General features: G+C 45.3%; 1 protein-coding gene across 8 annotated transcripts in view; it reads left to right on the forward strand.

The window, feature by feature from the left end:
* The window catches only part of ATP2B1 (ATPase plasma membrane Ca2+ transporting 1), a 475107-nt gene that overhangs the window by 402085 nt on the left and 54924 nt on the right, over nt 1-18098 (forward strand). For all 8 annotated transcript variants that reach the window (XM_085653032.1, XM_085653026.1, XM_085653033.1 and 5 more), the window contains one exon: nt 2980-3087. In XM_085653032.1, the coding sequence (XP_085509158.1) occupies nt 2980-3087 (108 nt within the window). The remainder of the gene's footprint in view (nt 1-2979; nt 3088-18098) is intronic.

The following is an 18098-nucleotide window of genomic DNA, read 5'->3' on the forward strand; positions in this document are numbered from 1 at the left end:
ACCCCAAGGAGCTCAACTTAGTGATTTGCCCCTGAAGTCATAGTTTGAATACTTAAATTTACCACAAGATTGTATGACTAGTCTTAAAGAAGCAAGAACGCCTTCCACCAGAGCTTGTTATGCAGCTAAATGAAAGATTTGTTGTCTATTGAAACAACAACAAAAGTAATCCTCTAGATGCTTCTGTACAAAACATTATATATCCTCTTTTGCGTCTACAGCAAGCTAGTCTAGCCTGCACATCTATTCGATTTCACCTTGCAGCAGTAGCTGCATATTTGCAAAATAGACAGCATTTATCTTTGTTCAAAGTTCAAGTAATTAAAGCCTTTATGGAAGGCTTGAAAAGAGCAAATTCAACTAGAACATCTCCGGCACCAATTTGGAAGCTTAACATTGTGCTTACAAGACTCATGGGTCCACCTTTTGAACCATTACACAGTTGCCCTTTACAGTTCATTTCATGTAAGGTTGCCTTCCTCGTTGCTATCACTTCATTAAGGAGAGTTGGTGAGCTATAGGCATTAATCTTAGAAGAACTCTTCTTTCAACTCCATAAAGATAGGGTGGTAGTTCGCACCAATCCAAAGTTCCTCCCTAAAGTAGTTTCTGCTTTTCATCTTAAGCAATCATTTGAGTTACCTGTGTTCTTCCATCAACCTGATTCAGTAGCAGAAAGAGCTCTTCACACACTTGGTATCCAAAGAGCGCTATTGTACTATATTGAAAGGACAAAGGATTTTTGCAAAACAAAGCAACTGTTTGTTGCATTTGCTCCACCTCACAAGGGCAATCCTATCTCTAAATCTGGCATTTTGAGATGGATTCATAAATGCATTGACTTATGCTATATCTAAAATAACTTTATCTATACCTCATAGAGCGCATTCCACTTGCAAAATAGGAGCAACTATGGCCTTTTTAGGTAACATTCCTATAGCTGACCTCTGTAAAGCCGCATCATGGTCCACACCACACACATTTACCAAACACTATTGTGTGGATGTTAGCACGTCAACATTAAAAATGGAAAGTTTCTTTCAAATCAAACATTTCATAATTTTTTTTTTAGTTCTAAGTAGCGCAAACTCGACCCGAAGCACTTTACGCGAGCACCAGTTACTTCACACAAGGACACCTTGAATTTTTGAAAGGCAGGAGGAGATTAAGTGATTTGCCGAGTATCACAGGATGTTGAGCAGATGCCGAGACTCGAAGCTCAGTTCACAGTCTCAAAGTTGGCAGCTCTGACCATAACACAACATCCTTTATTTAAAATACACTTCCCTTTCTGCTGCAAGCGTTGCCAGTATAAAAACTGCTGACTAGTCACAGTCACCAAATAGTAACTTACACAATGAGGTCTATTAGTGTGACAGTTCACAGCGCATTTTTGTTTTGTATTACTAAGATTACATTTAATTTGGTAAAAACCGCCACAGAGCGAATGCTGTCACCGTCCAAAAGAACACCCGCCAGGCCTGGGCTGCGCATCTCAGCTGGGGTCTCCGATCACATACTTGGGGAAAAGAATGAAGGTGACTTCTCTTCCCCTCCCTTCATGCACAGGGCAGCTCCTCTGCTGACTTTCCGAGTGAGCTAGAATACGCCGTTTGCCTGCACGAGGACGAGCACAACGCCATAGCTCAGCTGAAATAACAAGTATAGCTACTATGGAGCCAGTCCGATTTCTTAACTCCCCAGTCATAGGTCCGGGGAAACTGCGGGGTGATGTTATTTGCGGGGTCTCACTCACTAACTCACTCTCTCAACTTTCCTCTCACTAACTCTCTCTCTCTCACCGACTCACTCACTCTCTCATTAACTAACTTACTCTCACTAACTATCTCAATCCCTCTCACTAACTATCTCACTATCTAACACTCTTTAAAAACACTAATTCAAACTCTCTCACAGACTCTCGCAAAACGAACTCATTTCTATCCCTCATACACTCTCTCAAAAACTAACTCTCTCTCTCTAACGTAACTTTCTCACTAACTCACTCTCTCTCATTAACTAACTAACTTACGAACTATCACACTGTTACACAGGTACTATTTCCCAAGCTTCAGCCTCCTGTTATTTATGCCCCCATAACAAAAAAAAACAATAACAAGCAAGCATTGCCACAAGCAAAAAAAAGTTTCAAACATTTATAGGACAAAATTACATAAAAACATTATTGATAAGTAATACTTTTTGAATATGGTCTTTCACTTGGACGGAATGCTTTCTTGGTCATATATAAAATAACAAAAGTGCTATCAACACGTATTCATTACAACTTTTCATCATTGTACAAACTAATTTACAGCACAGCTTAAAAACATAAGCAAAGTCAATATCTCTAGCTAAACACTTATAAGGTCCCAAAGGCGAGACCTATTGGCTATGACAATGCTTGTCTCCTTTGCCTTTGTCTCACATCCTCACACATTCACTGCTCTCAGGAGCTCATGTGTCCTTTTTTAATGCAAGAAAACGTATTCCTTTTCCTAAGACCTTCAGCATGTGTAACAGTTTAACAGGTTTGAGCAAGCTCATGTTCAGCCATTTGTCCAGGAACCTTTGTCATTCTCACTCTTCGTCCCAATTTTGAGTACCTTTTGTTTGAATAAAGTAATCTCCCTCACCATATATTGGAGTTCTCATTTAATTTGGCAATTTTAAGGAATAGCTCTTTCCTCCCTTAGTTATAGGAAATGCGTAGCGTGTACTATTATGTGGTTAACTGTAATTTTGTCCCAGGAGGCATGTAAAGTGCCTTAAATACAGGAAAATGTATGTATTGGAAAACTTGAGACTAGAAACATCTCCATTCTTCAAAGTTAATATTCTGTGTAATAAAATAAGGATCTTTTATGGTTTTTGAAGTAATCCTGTATGTTCCAAGGTTTTACCGCTGGACACTATGAATTTAGTTATCTTTTGTGGTGTTCAGGATATTCTTTATTCGCCTTTTGTTTTTATCCACAGATTGTCATTGTTCAGTTTGGTGGAAAACCTTTCAGCTGCACTGAACTTACAGTAGATCAATGGCTGTGGTCTATTTTCCTGGGAATGGGGACATTATTATGGGGCCAGGTAAGTCATGATTGTTTCTTTCTTCAAAGCCTGGTATTGTGTTTTTCTACATGTTCTTATTAAATGCACTCAATATATGTTACCTTTCAATCTCTGGATGAGATGCATTCTGCAAATCATCGGTTTTGTTAATCAATATTTTCAGTTTTCTTAACACTTAACTTCATCTGGACATATTTCTCAAATCAACTTCTGTTTTCTAGTCAGAGAACAGTTGTAATTTAAGGAGCCTGCAAATGTATGTTTAATCAGTACCGTGCATTTTAACTCTAGATTTTTGAGAAAATCTTTTCAATTCAAACATTTTACTAAAAAACGAAGTTGGTGAAATTCACATCATAAAAATGTATTTTGTTGAATCTTGAAAATTCAGCTGAAGTAAAAAGATGAAGAGAAAAGTTAGAGAAAAATATTAAGTTCAGGCATGGAGTCAAGATGAGGTTGATAGAGTAACAGTCAAAGTTAGGGGTTGCTTTGAAATAGCTCAGACTATAGACATTAGAGTAAGTGTCTAGTTAAGCGTACTGACAACCATGTTTAGAGTAAGGCCAAGCATGGAGTATTGATAAGAGGTTACGTGGACTAGGCACAGTAAATGAAAGGGCACTTTGCATCTGCACAATTACTTAAAAGCAGGAAATCTAAAGTATAGTTACCCTTATCTGGTGTAATTGTGTGCGATATGAGTGGAGTTTTGGAAGATATATAAATACTATAGTTGGCAATTTACAGATAAAAGTAATATATTGTGAAAAAAGGTTTACTTACCTGCTGCTTTCAGCTTTGGAGACCATGGTGTTTACACCTGACATTAGGTTGTTTCTGAGCACTGCAAGAAGAAAGATTTTAGTTCTTGCTTTAAAATATTCATACAATGGTAATTAATGCCTTGATTGTTGAAGGGATGGAGTTCCAGGCCCTTGATGCATGTCAGGAGAAGGATTGCCTCAACATCCTCATCTTTTGCATGATGGAAATTCAAGTAGTAGAGAATGTGAGCTCCAAAATTGCCTCTGACAAGCTGAGCGGTTTCATTCTTGTTGGGGCACCAGTGTGAAGAAGTTTGTATGTGTTGCAGTCTAATTTCTATAAACTACGTGCCTCAGTGAGGATACAGCTTATTGTGACCTGTATTGCTATATTGGGAGAGATATGATCAAATCTTTCTGATCCAGTGGCTAGCTCAGCTGCTGTGTGGAGATGTGTGTGGGGGGGGGCGGGGTGAGGGTGTGGAGATGTGTGTGGGGGGGGGCGGGTTGAGGTGAATTATGGAGATTCTCATGAGTTGTGAGTTTACTACATCCATCCGAGATAGCACAGCTCCTTGACTCACTTGCTTAAAGTTTTTTTCCCCCCCAGAATGAATGGTTTTAAAGAGTCATTTGATTATGTCCCCTTTTACCAGGGAGTTGGTGAGAATTTGGAGACTTGAGATCTTTTCCAACACGTTACCAAGAGATGTTGTGCATACCTCCATTCATATTTCTTGAATACATTTGTGCAGATTTTTTGTATCTTTATTTAAGCTCATGGGACCAGTTACCTTAATACTGGCCCCTTTCAGTGTTATGAATCTTGAATTGCAAGCCTAATAATTTTTCTTCGAGGATATGATCTAAGGAGGCTATATTACCAGACCGGTTTGACCGCTCAATGTTATTAAGGCCACTTGTCTATTGTTTGGGTCTCCTTAGCTGGCCTGGTTATATGACTGACGGAAAGGATGTTGAATCAGAAAAAATTGTCAGATTTGTCCCCGGAGATTAGTTTCTCTGGTATGATTTTCCTTCTTTGGTAACCCAGATGTCTACGTTTTAGCCTTTAGCATGGGTTGGCCAATTGTTAATTTGCATGTAGTTATTTACTAAACCTACTCAAGCTGTCATACTGCTGATACCTAGTTAAAGAGTTAATTGATGTTTTCCACAAACCCTGTACTGTCACCTAGTGGGTGACAGACTTCAACTTAAAGAATTGCAAATGTCACTCATTTATTTTTATATTCCACTCTATGAAATCTTTGTGGATAGATGAAAACACCCCACCACCCAATGTTTCTATTTGAGTCTGGCAGATGAGTACCCAAAAGGGGGAAGGTCTTCCATTGGCTGTGATGAATTACTCAGGCATATTTCTGTGAGGTATAACCTGTCCGGAATGTTAGTGATGATTATTTGAGCAGTCTTAATGTTGTGTTTCCAATGGCTACTTCTAACCGCAGATTTTGCATGTTTGCTTAGACTTATTCGTAAACTCTTTAGCAATTGCTCCCATGTGCCAAAAGATGATGCCATCAAACTCCACCTTGGCTTCAGCCAGCCTCCAAAAGTGGCATCTGTGCACGGATCTGTTCACACTCCAATCGAAAGCTCCTCTCCCACACTTTACTGGCGCTTTACTAACATTCCAACCGTCTTCTTGGTTACTGTGTGCGAGGGATGCAACCCCCAAAGGCTATGGGCCTCAAACTGTGCAGCAGCTACAGGAAACAGATGTAAGTTACAGACCTGCCTGACGTCTTCCATGGATCCACTGGGCCCTCAGTCGGGCTTCCAATGGGCCCCATACCAATGCTGACTGACTCCGCTAGACATCTGGACCTGGGCCAGACCGCTATTCCTTAGCTGGTAGCCACACACTGTTTCCAACTGGGCTAATGCCAACCTTGGCTCCAGTATTGCAAGTTCCAGAACCAACCTCTATCTTAAATGTGAAACTAAGCTCAGCTAGATCTCAGGCAGTGTCATCTTATGAGATTAAGAAACAGCTAGTTGTGTTAAAGAACTTATTGGCAATGACTTTGCCCCTGCGCCAGTCTCTTCGCCATCTTGATGCTTACTTGGCTTAGATACTTTTCAGGAAACCATCTACATGATAAGGAGGCAAACCATTTGCCTCCTTATTACTATACTAATGACTAACTATTCTTAGACGTCCAAAATGCTAGTGTGCTTGATACTTTAGTGGAGACTGAATTGGACTACGCATTAGTGTATCCCCGCTGAAAAAAATAAAAGAATTTGATGTGGTGGTTGGCAGGGAAACAGAGGTGTTAAAACTGCAGTTGCCAGCACAGGAAAGTAATGCTAATCTGCTTACTGAAATTGTTAAGCCTAGCCACTCAAATTCAGAGCATTTGGTACACTTAAAAAACGGTGACAGGAAGGTAAACAACTCCTGTATAATACCTTAACGCACCATGTATGCACCATTGAATATTATTAATTACAAAATGCCAATAAAAATGTTTTTTTTTAAAACGTTACCAGATATTTCGCTGCAGGATGGCCTAAGCGATGCTCAGCGCGTCTAGTTAATTGCCTCTTAGCTAGGCATCACAAACCTGTTCCAGGTGATCCAGCCTTCTCATCTCTGCACTTAACACCGGAAAGTCTTGTAGTGCAAGCTGGATGCATGCTGCATGTTTCTTTTTGGTCATGCAGGCATTCCTCATGGATGTCTTTTGATGGCTTTAGGGTATCTGGAGACAAGGTTGATTCAGCCCTTGAAGGTTTAAGAACAGCCATACTATGGTCAACTTCTTGGGCTTGCTCACCCTGTGTGCACCAATGCTGGAAGTTCACAGGCTTCTTCCAGGTCCTGGCCTACTGCCAAAGCCAGCCATCTGAGTCCATGCAGTGGCCCTCCAGTGGGCTCTCTTGCCCTTTCAAAGCTCCATGTTGTGTGGTGGCGGCAGAGGACAGGGTCACCAACAATATGGCCAGTCTACATCCTCTCCACTGCCATTACCTAGCCACTCTGTTTAATCCTTCTGGAGTGACTAGTGGCCAGAGAGGGCAAAAAACACTTTACCTGCCCAACTGATGTGGAGTGGACATCTGAAAGAAACACGTTAGTTAGATTCCTCACCTTAGAATATCCCCAGGCGTCAGACTGGATCCGGAAGATTTTTCATCAGCAATACCCCTTGCGCGTCGCTAGGCGTCGTCTGCGGCTCCGCGTCCGTCATCGGCGTCGTGCGCCGGAATGACGTCGTTGGAGTACTTAGACGCCACCCTCGCGCGCTGACGTCAGTTCTTCTTTTTTCCGCGCCAGTAAGCGCAGATCCGGGAGAGCTACCCCTTTAGTCATTTTTTGACTAACTTTTTCGATCCTTTTTGATCTTGTCTCGACTCCGGTGCCGGTAGGATGCCTGGTTTTAAAGCCTGTGCTGACTGTAGCCGCTTGATGTCGGTTACGGACCATCACCGCCGGTGCCTTTACTGCTTGGGCCTCGACCACGACGCGGAGTAGTGTTCGGACTGCAAGGCCCTGACGTCGAAGGCTAGACGGGAGCGGTCCCGTAAGCTTCTCGAGATTCGCCATTCGGCTCCGCGCCCCTCTCGATCCCGGTCCAGGAGGAGGTCCAAGGATCGGTCGCGGAGCCGCAGCCGACATCATCGGTCGTCTGGATCCAAGTCTTCGGGTAAGTCGAAGCACTCCAAGAAGTCCAAGAGGCGACACCGCTCTTCGGACTCCCCTTGCCGGTCGCGCGACTCGGCCGAGGGTGGTTCCACCCCCGCGGCTCCGGCGGAGCCGCAGGCGCCGTGCACGTCCCCATACCCACCGGTCCCTGGGACTGACGCGACGCCGGCGGAAGTCAGTGCCTTCCTCTCGGCCATGAGGAGCCCGCGGGGCGCCTTCGGGCCCTGCGGACCCGACTGGGCAACCTTGCCTGCCGGCGGCTCCAGCCCCGGCGCCGTCGACGGCTCCGGCGTCGACGCAGCAAGCGCCCGAGGGACCCGTTCCCGAGTCCCCACCGACGCCGGTCGACCTAGTCACGCCTCCTCCGCCGGCGTCGACACCGGTACCACCTCCGACTCCGCTCGACGTCGAGCCCCGGTTCAGCCCCGGTCCGGGCCCGGCTCCGATACGGCGTCGATGGACGCCGCGTTCGGCGCCGCTGGAGACACATTTTGTCTATCGCCCGGCTCCGATCCTTCCTCCTGCATACCAGGAATCGGATGATGGGGACAACTGGGAGGGATCCGAGGATCCTATGGCCGCTCAGGCTCAACTGTCACAGGACTGGGCAGATGAACTGGGGGAGGCCAGTGGCCTGGATACCTCTCCGGACACTGGATTCATCTCTCCTCCGACTGTGGCTTCGGAGGAGGGTGCTGCTTTCTCTGTGGTGCTGCGCAAGGCGGCCGCAGCCCTTGGGCTCGAGCTACCTGCCGTGGCTGTGAGGACTAACGTCCTCACTGAGGTGCTTCAGTCTGCAGCAAGCTCCACTGAGCCTCTGCTACCATTCAATGAGGCCCTCACTGACGTTCTGCAGGGCACCTGGTCCAAGCCCTCCACAGTTCCTCCTGTGGATAGGAACGTCGCCAGGCGCCACCGCCCTGCTCCGGGCGACCCCAGTTTCCTGTCCCAACACCCTACCCCCGAGAGCCTGGTTATCCAGGCCTCTACCTCCCAATCCTCCTTCCCGACCGCTCCGCCGGACCGGGATTCCAAGAGGCTGGAATAGTTCGGCAAGAAGCTGTTCTCCTCCCTTAGCTTGGGTCTGCGGTCTTTGAACACCGCCTGCCTCTTGGACCGTTATTCCCACTCTCTGTGGGATACGGTGGAGGACGTGCTGCCCCTGTGTCCGGAGGAGGTCCAGACACAACTTGTATTTGAAAATAGAGAGAGACCTCTTGTGAGATTCAAGGGAATAGGGTACTCTTACAAGTAACAACTAGCAGTCCCTTGAACACAAATATATTAAAACAATGTAGATTTTCAAAGATAGTCACTTTACACACAATCAAATTAAAAAAGCCATATACATTTATTTTATAAAAACATGTATTTCATCACATTTAAAAACATCACTTTGTATTGATTCCTATTCTAATCAACACCCTGAGTCTGATCACATGAAACATATAATGACTCGCAAGTACATACAACAAGCCTAAGACAAAATTACACATTTATCATAAACAAGTCAAATGATTTAATAAAATACACAACCCTATTATAAGCCCACATAACAGAGAGAATACAACATGAAGACGACACTATACTTTGTCATAAACTATACATCCAATTTAAGACAGCTCTGGGGATTAAACACTTGTGAGATCTTGACCCATTTATCCTATCAAGTGGATATCCTTTTCTTTGGATTGTATTTGTCCTATGCGTCGACGCGTTTCGATGGGCTAGATTTATGCCGCTATCTTTGTCAAGACCAGTAATCGATGTTTTTCTCTCGTTAAGTGTTGGTTTTTAAATTTCAACTAAGGAAAAAAAAAAAGAATTTTTTTTATTGATATGTTTAGATGGGTTATCACCTTCATCTATTTCATAACTGTTTCTAATAAACTATGCCCTGTCCAGACTGGCCCTAATCCTAATATCGTTGTATCTGGATAACTCAATCTCCAAGAATTTTTAAGGTACTGTCACTTTCACTCCTAGCACTTAATGTGTTATGTTACTTATATTCATATTTACACTCGATGTTCATGTTTTTGCGGTCTCCATTAATGAATATTCTCAACTGAGTATATTTTTCTCTTTGTTCCTTATTGATACTGCCCACTACGGATGGTTGGGCGACACTTCTTGTGTAACGGGAATTAATGTTCCACCTTCATCCTTCACCTATATATAATCTGTAAAGCATATAAATTACCTCATATCCATTCTTTTTCACGTTAACTCTACTTCACTACCTCACTCTATGCCTATAGATTGTATAGTTTAGGTTTGATTTGCATTCTTACCGTTAGATTTGTATAATACTGCTATATCTTCTCAAGGAAAAAGGGCACTGTTCTTTATCTGTTCAATTGGCCCAGCTACTGTTGTCCGTTTGTAGTAATCTATAATACATACATATTATGGTCATATCCCTGCTATGTACGACCTACTCCATTCCTATCGTTGGCCCTTTGTTGTATGAAGTTTTTTCCTACCTTTTTCTTGGCGTTTATATAGTGGCCCGCATGTCGTTCCTTTTCTTCCAATTTAAGGCAGGTACAATTGAGACCTGTTCAAGGACCGGCAATGAATGGAGCGTCCTCCCTGTTTAACAATTCCCCTATTCTGAGGTAAAAGAAAGGTTTTGAAATTAATGTTGGAGAAATTTTAGGAGTGTGCCCCCTACGAAGTTTCTCTAAAACCCACGTTTTTTTTATCCCATTACAGCGAAAAGCAACTGATTTCACTGTTAGTTTTTCCTCATTGTTAGTCTTACCTTGGAGATACAGGTTCTGTCGTCCATGCGGGTATAATTCCTTAATGCGGTCTGTGATTACCGCCATTATCTCCCGATGTCCTCTATTTGTTTTAACAGATTCCCTTTCTGATTGGTTACCTTCATCATGTGACTTATCCTGGGCCAATCCCCTTGTCTCATTCATGTAGCTTGTGATTATTACATGTTAACTGCCTGCTCATACGTAGATGCAAACATGTGTTCTGATTTTAAAGTAGAACCCCGTTCATTGGTTCTAATGTACCCACATCCATCTAGTGGTTTTGTTTTCCTCGTCTTTTTTTGGAAATAATTTAAATTAAAGCTTTACGAGTTTGTTCCACAACTCAAGTTAACACAAAAAACGAGATGTGTTGGTTTTTGTCTCTATTGGGTCTTTTTTTGTTTTTTTTGTTGTTTTGTTGTTTCCTCACGGACATAAATAGTAATATGTGTCTACTCACCCTCCATATTTTCGGACAAATTGCCCTAATGTACTTAAGGAAATGTGGATAATACGCTTTACACATTACACGACAACATCCGCCACATTTTATTATCTATAGAGAGGAAAGGCAAACTGCCACTTGCCTCTAGTAGTTGATACTAACAACATTTTGTACACACCCTATGTGTGTGGAAAAGGATACCTGTATCCTAACCACCCTATTCTTACAAGTGTCCCTATTTGGTCGGGGTCTTACTAACCGAAAATACGATAGCATCAATATTCTCAATTATCACGGAAACTCAGGTATTGGCCAAAAAAATATAAAAACGTTACAAAAAAAGACATGTGGGACCATTCCTCACACCGACTCCTAAGGTCTGAAGGTTGCAAAAAAATACCCAGGTGATGTCACAGAGCCATTGTTACAGTTGGAACTATCTGTGACCCAATAGAGCATAAGCTCTCTCCAATGTCTCTTATCTTGTAATGATGCTCATCCAATCTTCCTTCGAATTAAGGCCCCTATCTACTGTGTTCAAATAACACATGAACCACTGTTCACGTTGTTTTCTTCGGGTATTAGGGTCCCCTCCTCTCCTGTTGACTGTGATTTTTTCTAGGATGAACCATTTGAATTCATTGCAATCGTGTTTGAATTTCCCATAATAGTCTGTAAGTGGAGCCTTATCTTTCATATTTCTAATTGCAGACCTGTGTTCAGACAGGCGGGTGCGAAGTTCTCTGCCTGTCTCACCTACATAGCCCAATCCACACGGGCAGATGAGGAGATAGACGACATTTTTGCTACGGCAATTATTCAATGTTTTCGCCCATATGTTCTTCTGGTTGTATGTGATACTTTTAGCTTCCATACACTGTGCACAAGTCGAACAAGAGCCACATTTGTAGTTCCCTTTGGCTTTTTCACCTGCCAGTGTGGTTTGAGTGTCATGAGTCTGTTTGTAGGTCTTCACCAGGGAATTACGAATTGTTTTATTGCGTCTAAATGAGAAAAGGGGTTTTTCTAATCTACTTTCTGCTTCATAGTTAAGAATTTTCCAATTTCTGTTAACTATGTTCTTAATTCTATTGCTTATATTGGAAAATTGTGAAACAAACAATTCTGCCACTCGATATGTCGTTTTTGTTTTTGTTTTTGTTGGTCTCTAATAGACATTCTCAGTTGTAGAACCTCGCCCTTTTTAAGGAATGCTTTATTAGCTTCCTTGGATATCCTCTTGCTTTCAGTTTATTTGTTAGGATTTCCGCATGGCGGTAGAAGTCATCCAAGGTTGTGCAATTGCGTCTCAGTCTTAGAAATTCTCCATAGGGGATGTTATCTTTTTGGGAACGAGGGTGATTGCTATCATATGTGAGTAAGGTGTTCTTGTCAGTGGGCTTTGTAAAGAGCTCCATCTGTAACGTATTAGCCACATTCTTAATTTTGATGTCCAAAAAATCTACATACAAGTTGCTGTAATTCGCTGTGAATTTAAGATTTTGATCACCTAAATTAATCCAATCTAGAAAAGATTCTAACTCCTGGCTGTCGCCATTCCAGATAAAAATATCGTCTATGAAGCGGTGCCATCCCTGTACATTCACAAAGAATGGAGCCATCTCGTTGAAGATGTGTTTCTGTTCGAAATTGCTGACATAGAGGCATGCCAGGCTAGGAGCAAAGGTAGCCCCCATGCTGGTCCCTTTCACCTGTATGTAAGCATCATTTTTGAATAAAAAAATATTATTCTTGAGAACCATTTCTATACAAGAAACTATAAAGTTTTTATTGGCCCCTTCCAAGTTTTCTTTCTCAAGGATATCTGCAACCACCCTGATGGTGTCATTTTGGGGGATATTTGTATATAATGCTTCAATATCTAGGGTGACCAAAAGTTGGGTCACCCCATTGAAGCTCTGCCCTTCAAAAATAGAAATGGCATGGGCTGTCAAGACATCGATTACTGGTCTTGACAAAGATAGCGGCATAAATCTAGCCCATCGAAACGTGTCGACGCATAGGACAAATACAATCCAAAGAAAAGGATATCCACTTGATAGGATAAATGGGTCAAGATCTCACAAGTGTTTAATCCCCAGAGCTGTCTTAAATTGGATGTATAGTTTATGACAAAGTATAGTGTCTTCTTCATGTTGTATTCTCTCTGTTATGTGGGCTTATAATAGGGTTGTGTATTTTATTAAATCATTTGACTTGTTTATGATAAATGTGTAATTTTGTCTTAGGCTTGTTGTATGTACTTGCGAGTCATTATATGTTTCATGTGATCAGACTCAGGGTGTTGATTAGAATAGGAATCAATACAAAGTGATGTTTTTAAATGTGATGAAATACATGTTTTTATAAAATAAATGTATATGGCTTTTTTAATTTGATTGTGTGTAAAGTGACTATCTTTGAAAATCTACATTGTTTTAATATATTTGTGTTCAAGGGACTGCTAGTTGTTACCAGACACGACTTACCCAGGCTCTGGCCGATGGGAGGGATGCAGCACGGCATGCTATCCGATGTGGGCTTGACACTACGGACTCGCTGGGTAGGGCGATTTCTACCTCAGTGGCGCTTAGACGTCACGCCTGGCTGCTGTCCACGTCCTTTTCGGGCGATGTCCAGAGCACCCTCATGGACATTCCCTTTGATGGCACTCGCCTTTTCGGCGAGAAAGACAGTGCGCTGAATCGCTTTAAGGACTCCCGGGCTACGGCCAAGTCCTTGGGCCTCTCGGCCCCGCGGTCGCAAACTTCCGCCTTTCGCCCCTTTCGTGGCCAAGGAAGGGGTGCCTCATGTGCGCCTAGCCACCAGCCGCAGAACCAACCTGCACGCGGTCGCGGACGTGGTTTCCGCCGAGGCGGTTCTGGAGGACGACGCGGTCAGCCCACATCCACCCCGGCAGCATCCGCCTCAAAGCCTTCCTAGTCCGAGCTTTCAGGCCCATTCCACGCCAGTGGGCGGCAGAGTTCGCCATCACCTGCTCCACTGGCGGTCCATCACATCGGACAGGTGGGTGCTGCAAATCGTCCGAAGGGGCTACTCCCTCCCCTTCGAGACGACCCCTCCAGCCATGCCACCGCAGCACCACCGTATCTCGGGGGATCATTTGAATCTTCTCCACGAGGAAGTTTTGGCCCTCTTGGCCAAGGGGGCCGTCGAGCGCGTTCCGAGCCCAGAAGTAGGTCGTGGTTGTTGTTCCCACTACTTTCTGGTTCCCAAGAAGGGCAAAGGGGGCCTACACCCTATCTTGGACCTCCGGAACGTCAATGCCTTCCTCCGGAAGGAAAGGTTCAAGATGTTAACTTTGGCTCAGGTTCTAGCTGCCCTAGACCCTGGAGACTGGATGGTAGCGTTGGACTTGCAGGACGCATATTTCCACATCCCCGTCCTGCCGGCCCACCGGCGTTACCTGCGGTTCAGTTTACCGTGCTCCCCTTCGGCCTCACCAGTGCCCCTCGGGTGTTCACGTAAGTGATGGCGGTGGTCGCAGCTCATCTGCGCAGATCAGGGGTTCCAGTCTTCCCCTATCTCGACGACTGGTTGTTGAAGGCGGGCTCGCCCCAGACTGTCGTCTCCCACCTCCAGACTACGGCGGATCTCCTGCATTTGCTGGGATTTTCCATCAACGTGCCGAAGTCACTCCTGAGCCCCTCTCAGAAGCTCCTCTTCATCGGAGCGGTTCTCGATTCGGCGCAGTTCCGGGTCTATCCGCCGGAACAGCGGGTCCGGGATATTCAGGCCCTGATTCCCATCTTTCGGCCTCTATCCTGGGTTTCGGTCAGGCTAGTGTTGCGGCTTCTGGGGCTGATGGCCTCCTGCATCCTACTAGTGCATCACGCCAGGCGGCGCATGCGGGCTCTGCAAAGGGACCTGAAGTTTCAGTGGGCCCAGCATCACGGCAACCTGTCCGACCATGTCTTGATCTCGGAGGGCACTGCACGGCAGTTGCAGTGGTGGCTCACGGACCGCGATTGGGTCAAGGGCAAGAGCCTCTCCCTTCCCCAGCCGGAGCATGTCGTAGTGACGGATGCGTCCCTCCTGGGATGGGGTGGCCATATGGGAGAGGCGGAGATCAGAGGCCTCTGGTCTCCGGCGGAGTCTCGTCTCCACATCAACCTGTTGGAGTTGAGAGCGATCCGACTTGCACTGAAAGCCTTCCTTCCCTCTGTCAGGGGAAGTGTCGTGCAGGTGTTCACAGACAACACCACCGCCATGTGGTATTGCAACAAACAGGGCGGGGTGGGGTCGTGGACCCTTTGTCAGGAGGCTCTGCGCCTCTGGACGTGGCTGGAACACCAGGGCGTCACCCTAGTGGTTCAACATCTGGCGGGCTCTCTGAACGCCAGAGCAGACGAACTCAGCCGCCGGTGCATGATGGATCACGAATGGCGTCTGAACTCCGAAGTGGCGCAAGGTCTCTTTCAGCAGTGGGGAGAGCCTTGGTTAGATCTATTCGCCACCGAAGAGAACGCGCAATGTCCGCAGTTCTGCGCGTTGGAGTTTCCGGCACTCGCTCGGCGACGCTTTTCGTCACGAGTAGAGTTGCGGTCTGTTGTACGCCTTTCCGCCTATACCACTTCTGCCCAGAGTGCTGAAAAAGATCAGGCACGACTGGGCCCAAGTCATCTTGGTGGCTCCGGATTGGGCACGAAGGTACTGGTATCCCGAGCTACTCAGTATGTTGACCGATCCTCCGATACGTCTGCCCCTTCGGGAAGATCTTCAGTCGCAGCAGCAGGGGACGGTCCTCCACCCGAACCTGTCCAGCCTCCACCTCCATGCGTGGAGATTGAGCGGCGGCAGTTGATGCCATTTGACTTGCCTCCTGAAGTCTGTGATATCATTCTGGCAGCCAGGCGTCCCTCCACAAAGACGGTATACGCCTGCCGGTGGAACAAATTTGTGGCATGGTGCACAGCAAAGGCTGTGGATCCCCTTTCCGCCCCTCTTTCTGAGGTTCTCCTCTTTCTTCTTTCTTTGGCCCGGCAGGGCTCTGCCCTGGGCACCTTGAAAGGTTATCTTGCTGCCATCTCTGCCTTCTTGCGGCTTCCTGATCAGCCTTCTCTTTTCAAGTCCCCTGTGGTTACACGCTTTCTAAAAGGCATTACTCACACGTTCCCTCCTGTCCCTTTTGTAATGCCTCAGTGGGACTTGAATCTTGTTCTCACATTTCTAATGTGCGCTCCCTTTGAGCCTCTTCGTAATTGTCCTCTTCGTCTGCTGACGCTTAAGACTGCTTTTCTGGTAGCCATCACCTCGGCTAGACGGGTGAGTGAGCTCCAGGCTTTGTCTTCAAAGCCTCCTTTTCTCTCTGTTCATCCGGACAAGGTTGTCCTTCGGCCTCGTCCCTCCTTTCTTCCGAAAGTGGTGACCCCCTTTCATCTTGGGCAGTCTGTCACCTTGCCCACCTTCTTTCCGCCTCCGCATCCTTCCAAAGAGGAAGAGAGGCTCCACCGTCTGGACCCAAAACGTGCGCTCTCCTTTTATCTGGACCGCACAAAGCAGTTCCGGGTGGACGACCAACTTTTCGTTGGATACGTGGGTGCTAAGAAGGGGAAAGCTGTGCACAAACAGACCATCTCTCGGTGGGTCGTTTTGTGCATCAAAATTTGTTATTCCTTGGCAAAAAAGGACCCTCCTGTTGGGCTGCGCGCCCATTCTACTCGGGCCACGGCGGCTACTACTGCTTTGGGACGAGGTGTCCCTTTGCAGGACATCTGTCAGGCGGCGACGTGGGCTTCGCTACACACGTTTGCCAGGCATTATTGCCTTGACAGCCAAGTCCGGAGGGATGGCTTCTTTGGCCGTTCTGTCCTCCAGGACTTTCTGGTGTGATCTTGGTTCGCAGACCCACCACCGGGGATGGTATTGCTTGGGTATCTATTCTAAGGTGAAGAATCTAACTAACGTGTTTCTTTCAGATGAACAAGTTACTTACCTTCGGTAACGATGCATCTGTAAGAAACATTAGTTAGTTAGATTCCTCACCGACCCACCCATCCTCCCCGTTCTGCGAACTGACATCTAGGGTTAAGGTTATCCTTTTCAGGCCCCTAGATTTTATTTTTGGCACCAGTGTCGGTCTTTGCATGGCTCTGCGTTCCTGGCGCGGAAAGCTATGTACAAGAACTGACGTCAGCGCGCGAGGGCGGCGTCTAAGTACTCCGACGCCGACGACGGACGCGGAGCCGCAGACGACGCCTAGCGACGCGCAAGGGGTATTGCTGACGAAAAATCTTCCGGATCCAGTCTGACGCCTGGGGATATTCTAAGGTGAGGAATCTAACTAACTAATGTTTCTTACAGATACATCGTTACCGAAGGTAAGTAACTTGTTCTTCTAGTCATTTTTAAGGTTCCATGCTAGTCTGCACACTTTCACAGTTCTTAATCTGTTACTGATGCTCTGCACCTAGTGTGCAGAATATTTTATTGTAAACTGATGGCACACAGAAGTCACACCTTTATATGGCTCTGAGCCATCTCTTCTGAGGGTGGGACAAAGGGCACATATTTGCATGGGAGCAGTTGTGGAAACGTTTCTGGGTCCAGTCTGGCACCTGGGGGTATTCACAATTGAGGAATCTGTAGTAAGACCATCCACCAGAAAGAGAGTTTCAGAAGGTAAGTATCTTGTTCTTCAAAGCCAACCTGCATCTGTGTCAGAGGAGTTGTTTGTGAACTGGGGTTGAATTTATTTTTAGTTTGGGTTGGCACCTTTATCTATTGTAGTTATTTCTGTTATTCTCAATGCAGGACATAAGATTATCTGTGAAATCAAGACATCTGTTTGTCATAGTTTTGAAGCAAGGTCTCAGTGTTATTGCAGAGGATTTCGGTTTTGAGGACTAGTTGTGGCGCTGGCAGACCTTCATCTTCACCAACTTATCAAGAGGCTTCTGTTGCACAAATCATTTTAAGGATATTTGTAAAGGTTTTAATTTCCCATAATAGTTTCGCCTGTTTAGCTTCTAGTTTCTGGGGGTTACTTTGCAGCAGCTTCGGAATGCTCAAGTACACAGTGATTTGAAACAGAAAAATTAAAGTAGGACAGTCCAGCTGCAAGTCTTCACTCAAATACTGATGTGAATAGTTCGGCTTTGCAGACTTTCCATAATCTGACATTCTTGGTTATTTCGCCGAAGCATGGATTCATGGTGCGTCAAGGTTTAGAACATTGCACTGCCAAAGACTGAAATGTCCATTTTAATGCAGTGTATTTCATAGTCTAATTTTTCCTTGAAACGCTTTCTACGAAAACGTTTCAGTAACCTATGCGGAGATTAATTGACCGTTTCATTACAACTCCTAGAACTATGAGCAGTCCAGACTTTAGTGTTTATTATTTTGTG

The sequence above is a fragment of the Triturus cristatus genome, chromosome 4_1, assembly GCF_964204655.1.
Source record: "Triturus cristatus chromosome 4_1, aTriCri1.1, whole genome shotgun sequence".
Classification (NCBI taxonomy): Eukaryota; Metazoa; Chordata; class Amphibia; order Caudata; family Salamandridae; genus Triturus; species Triturus cristatus.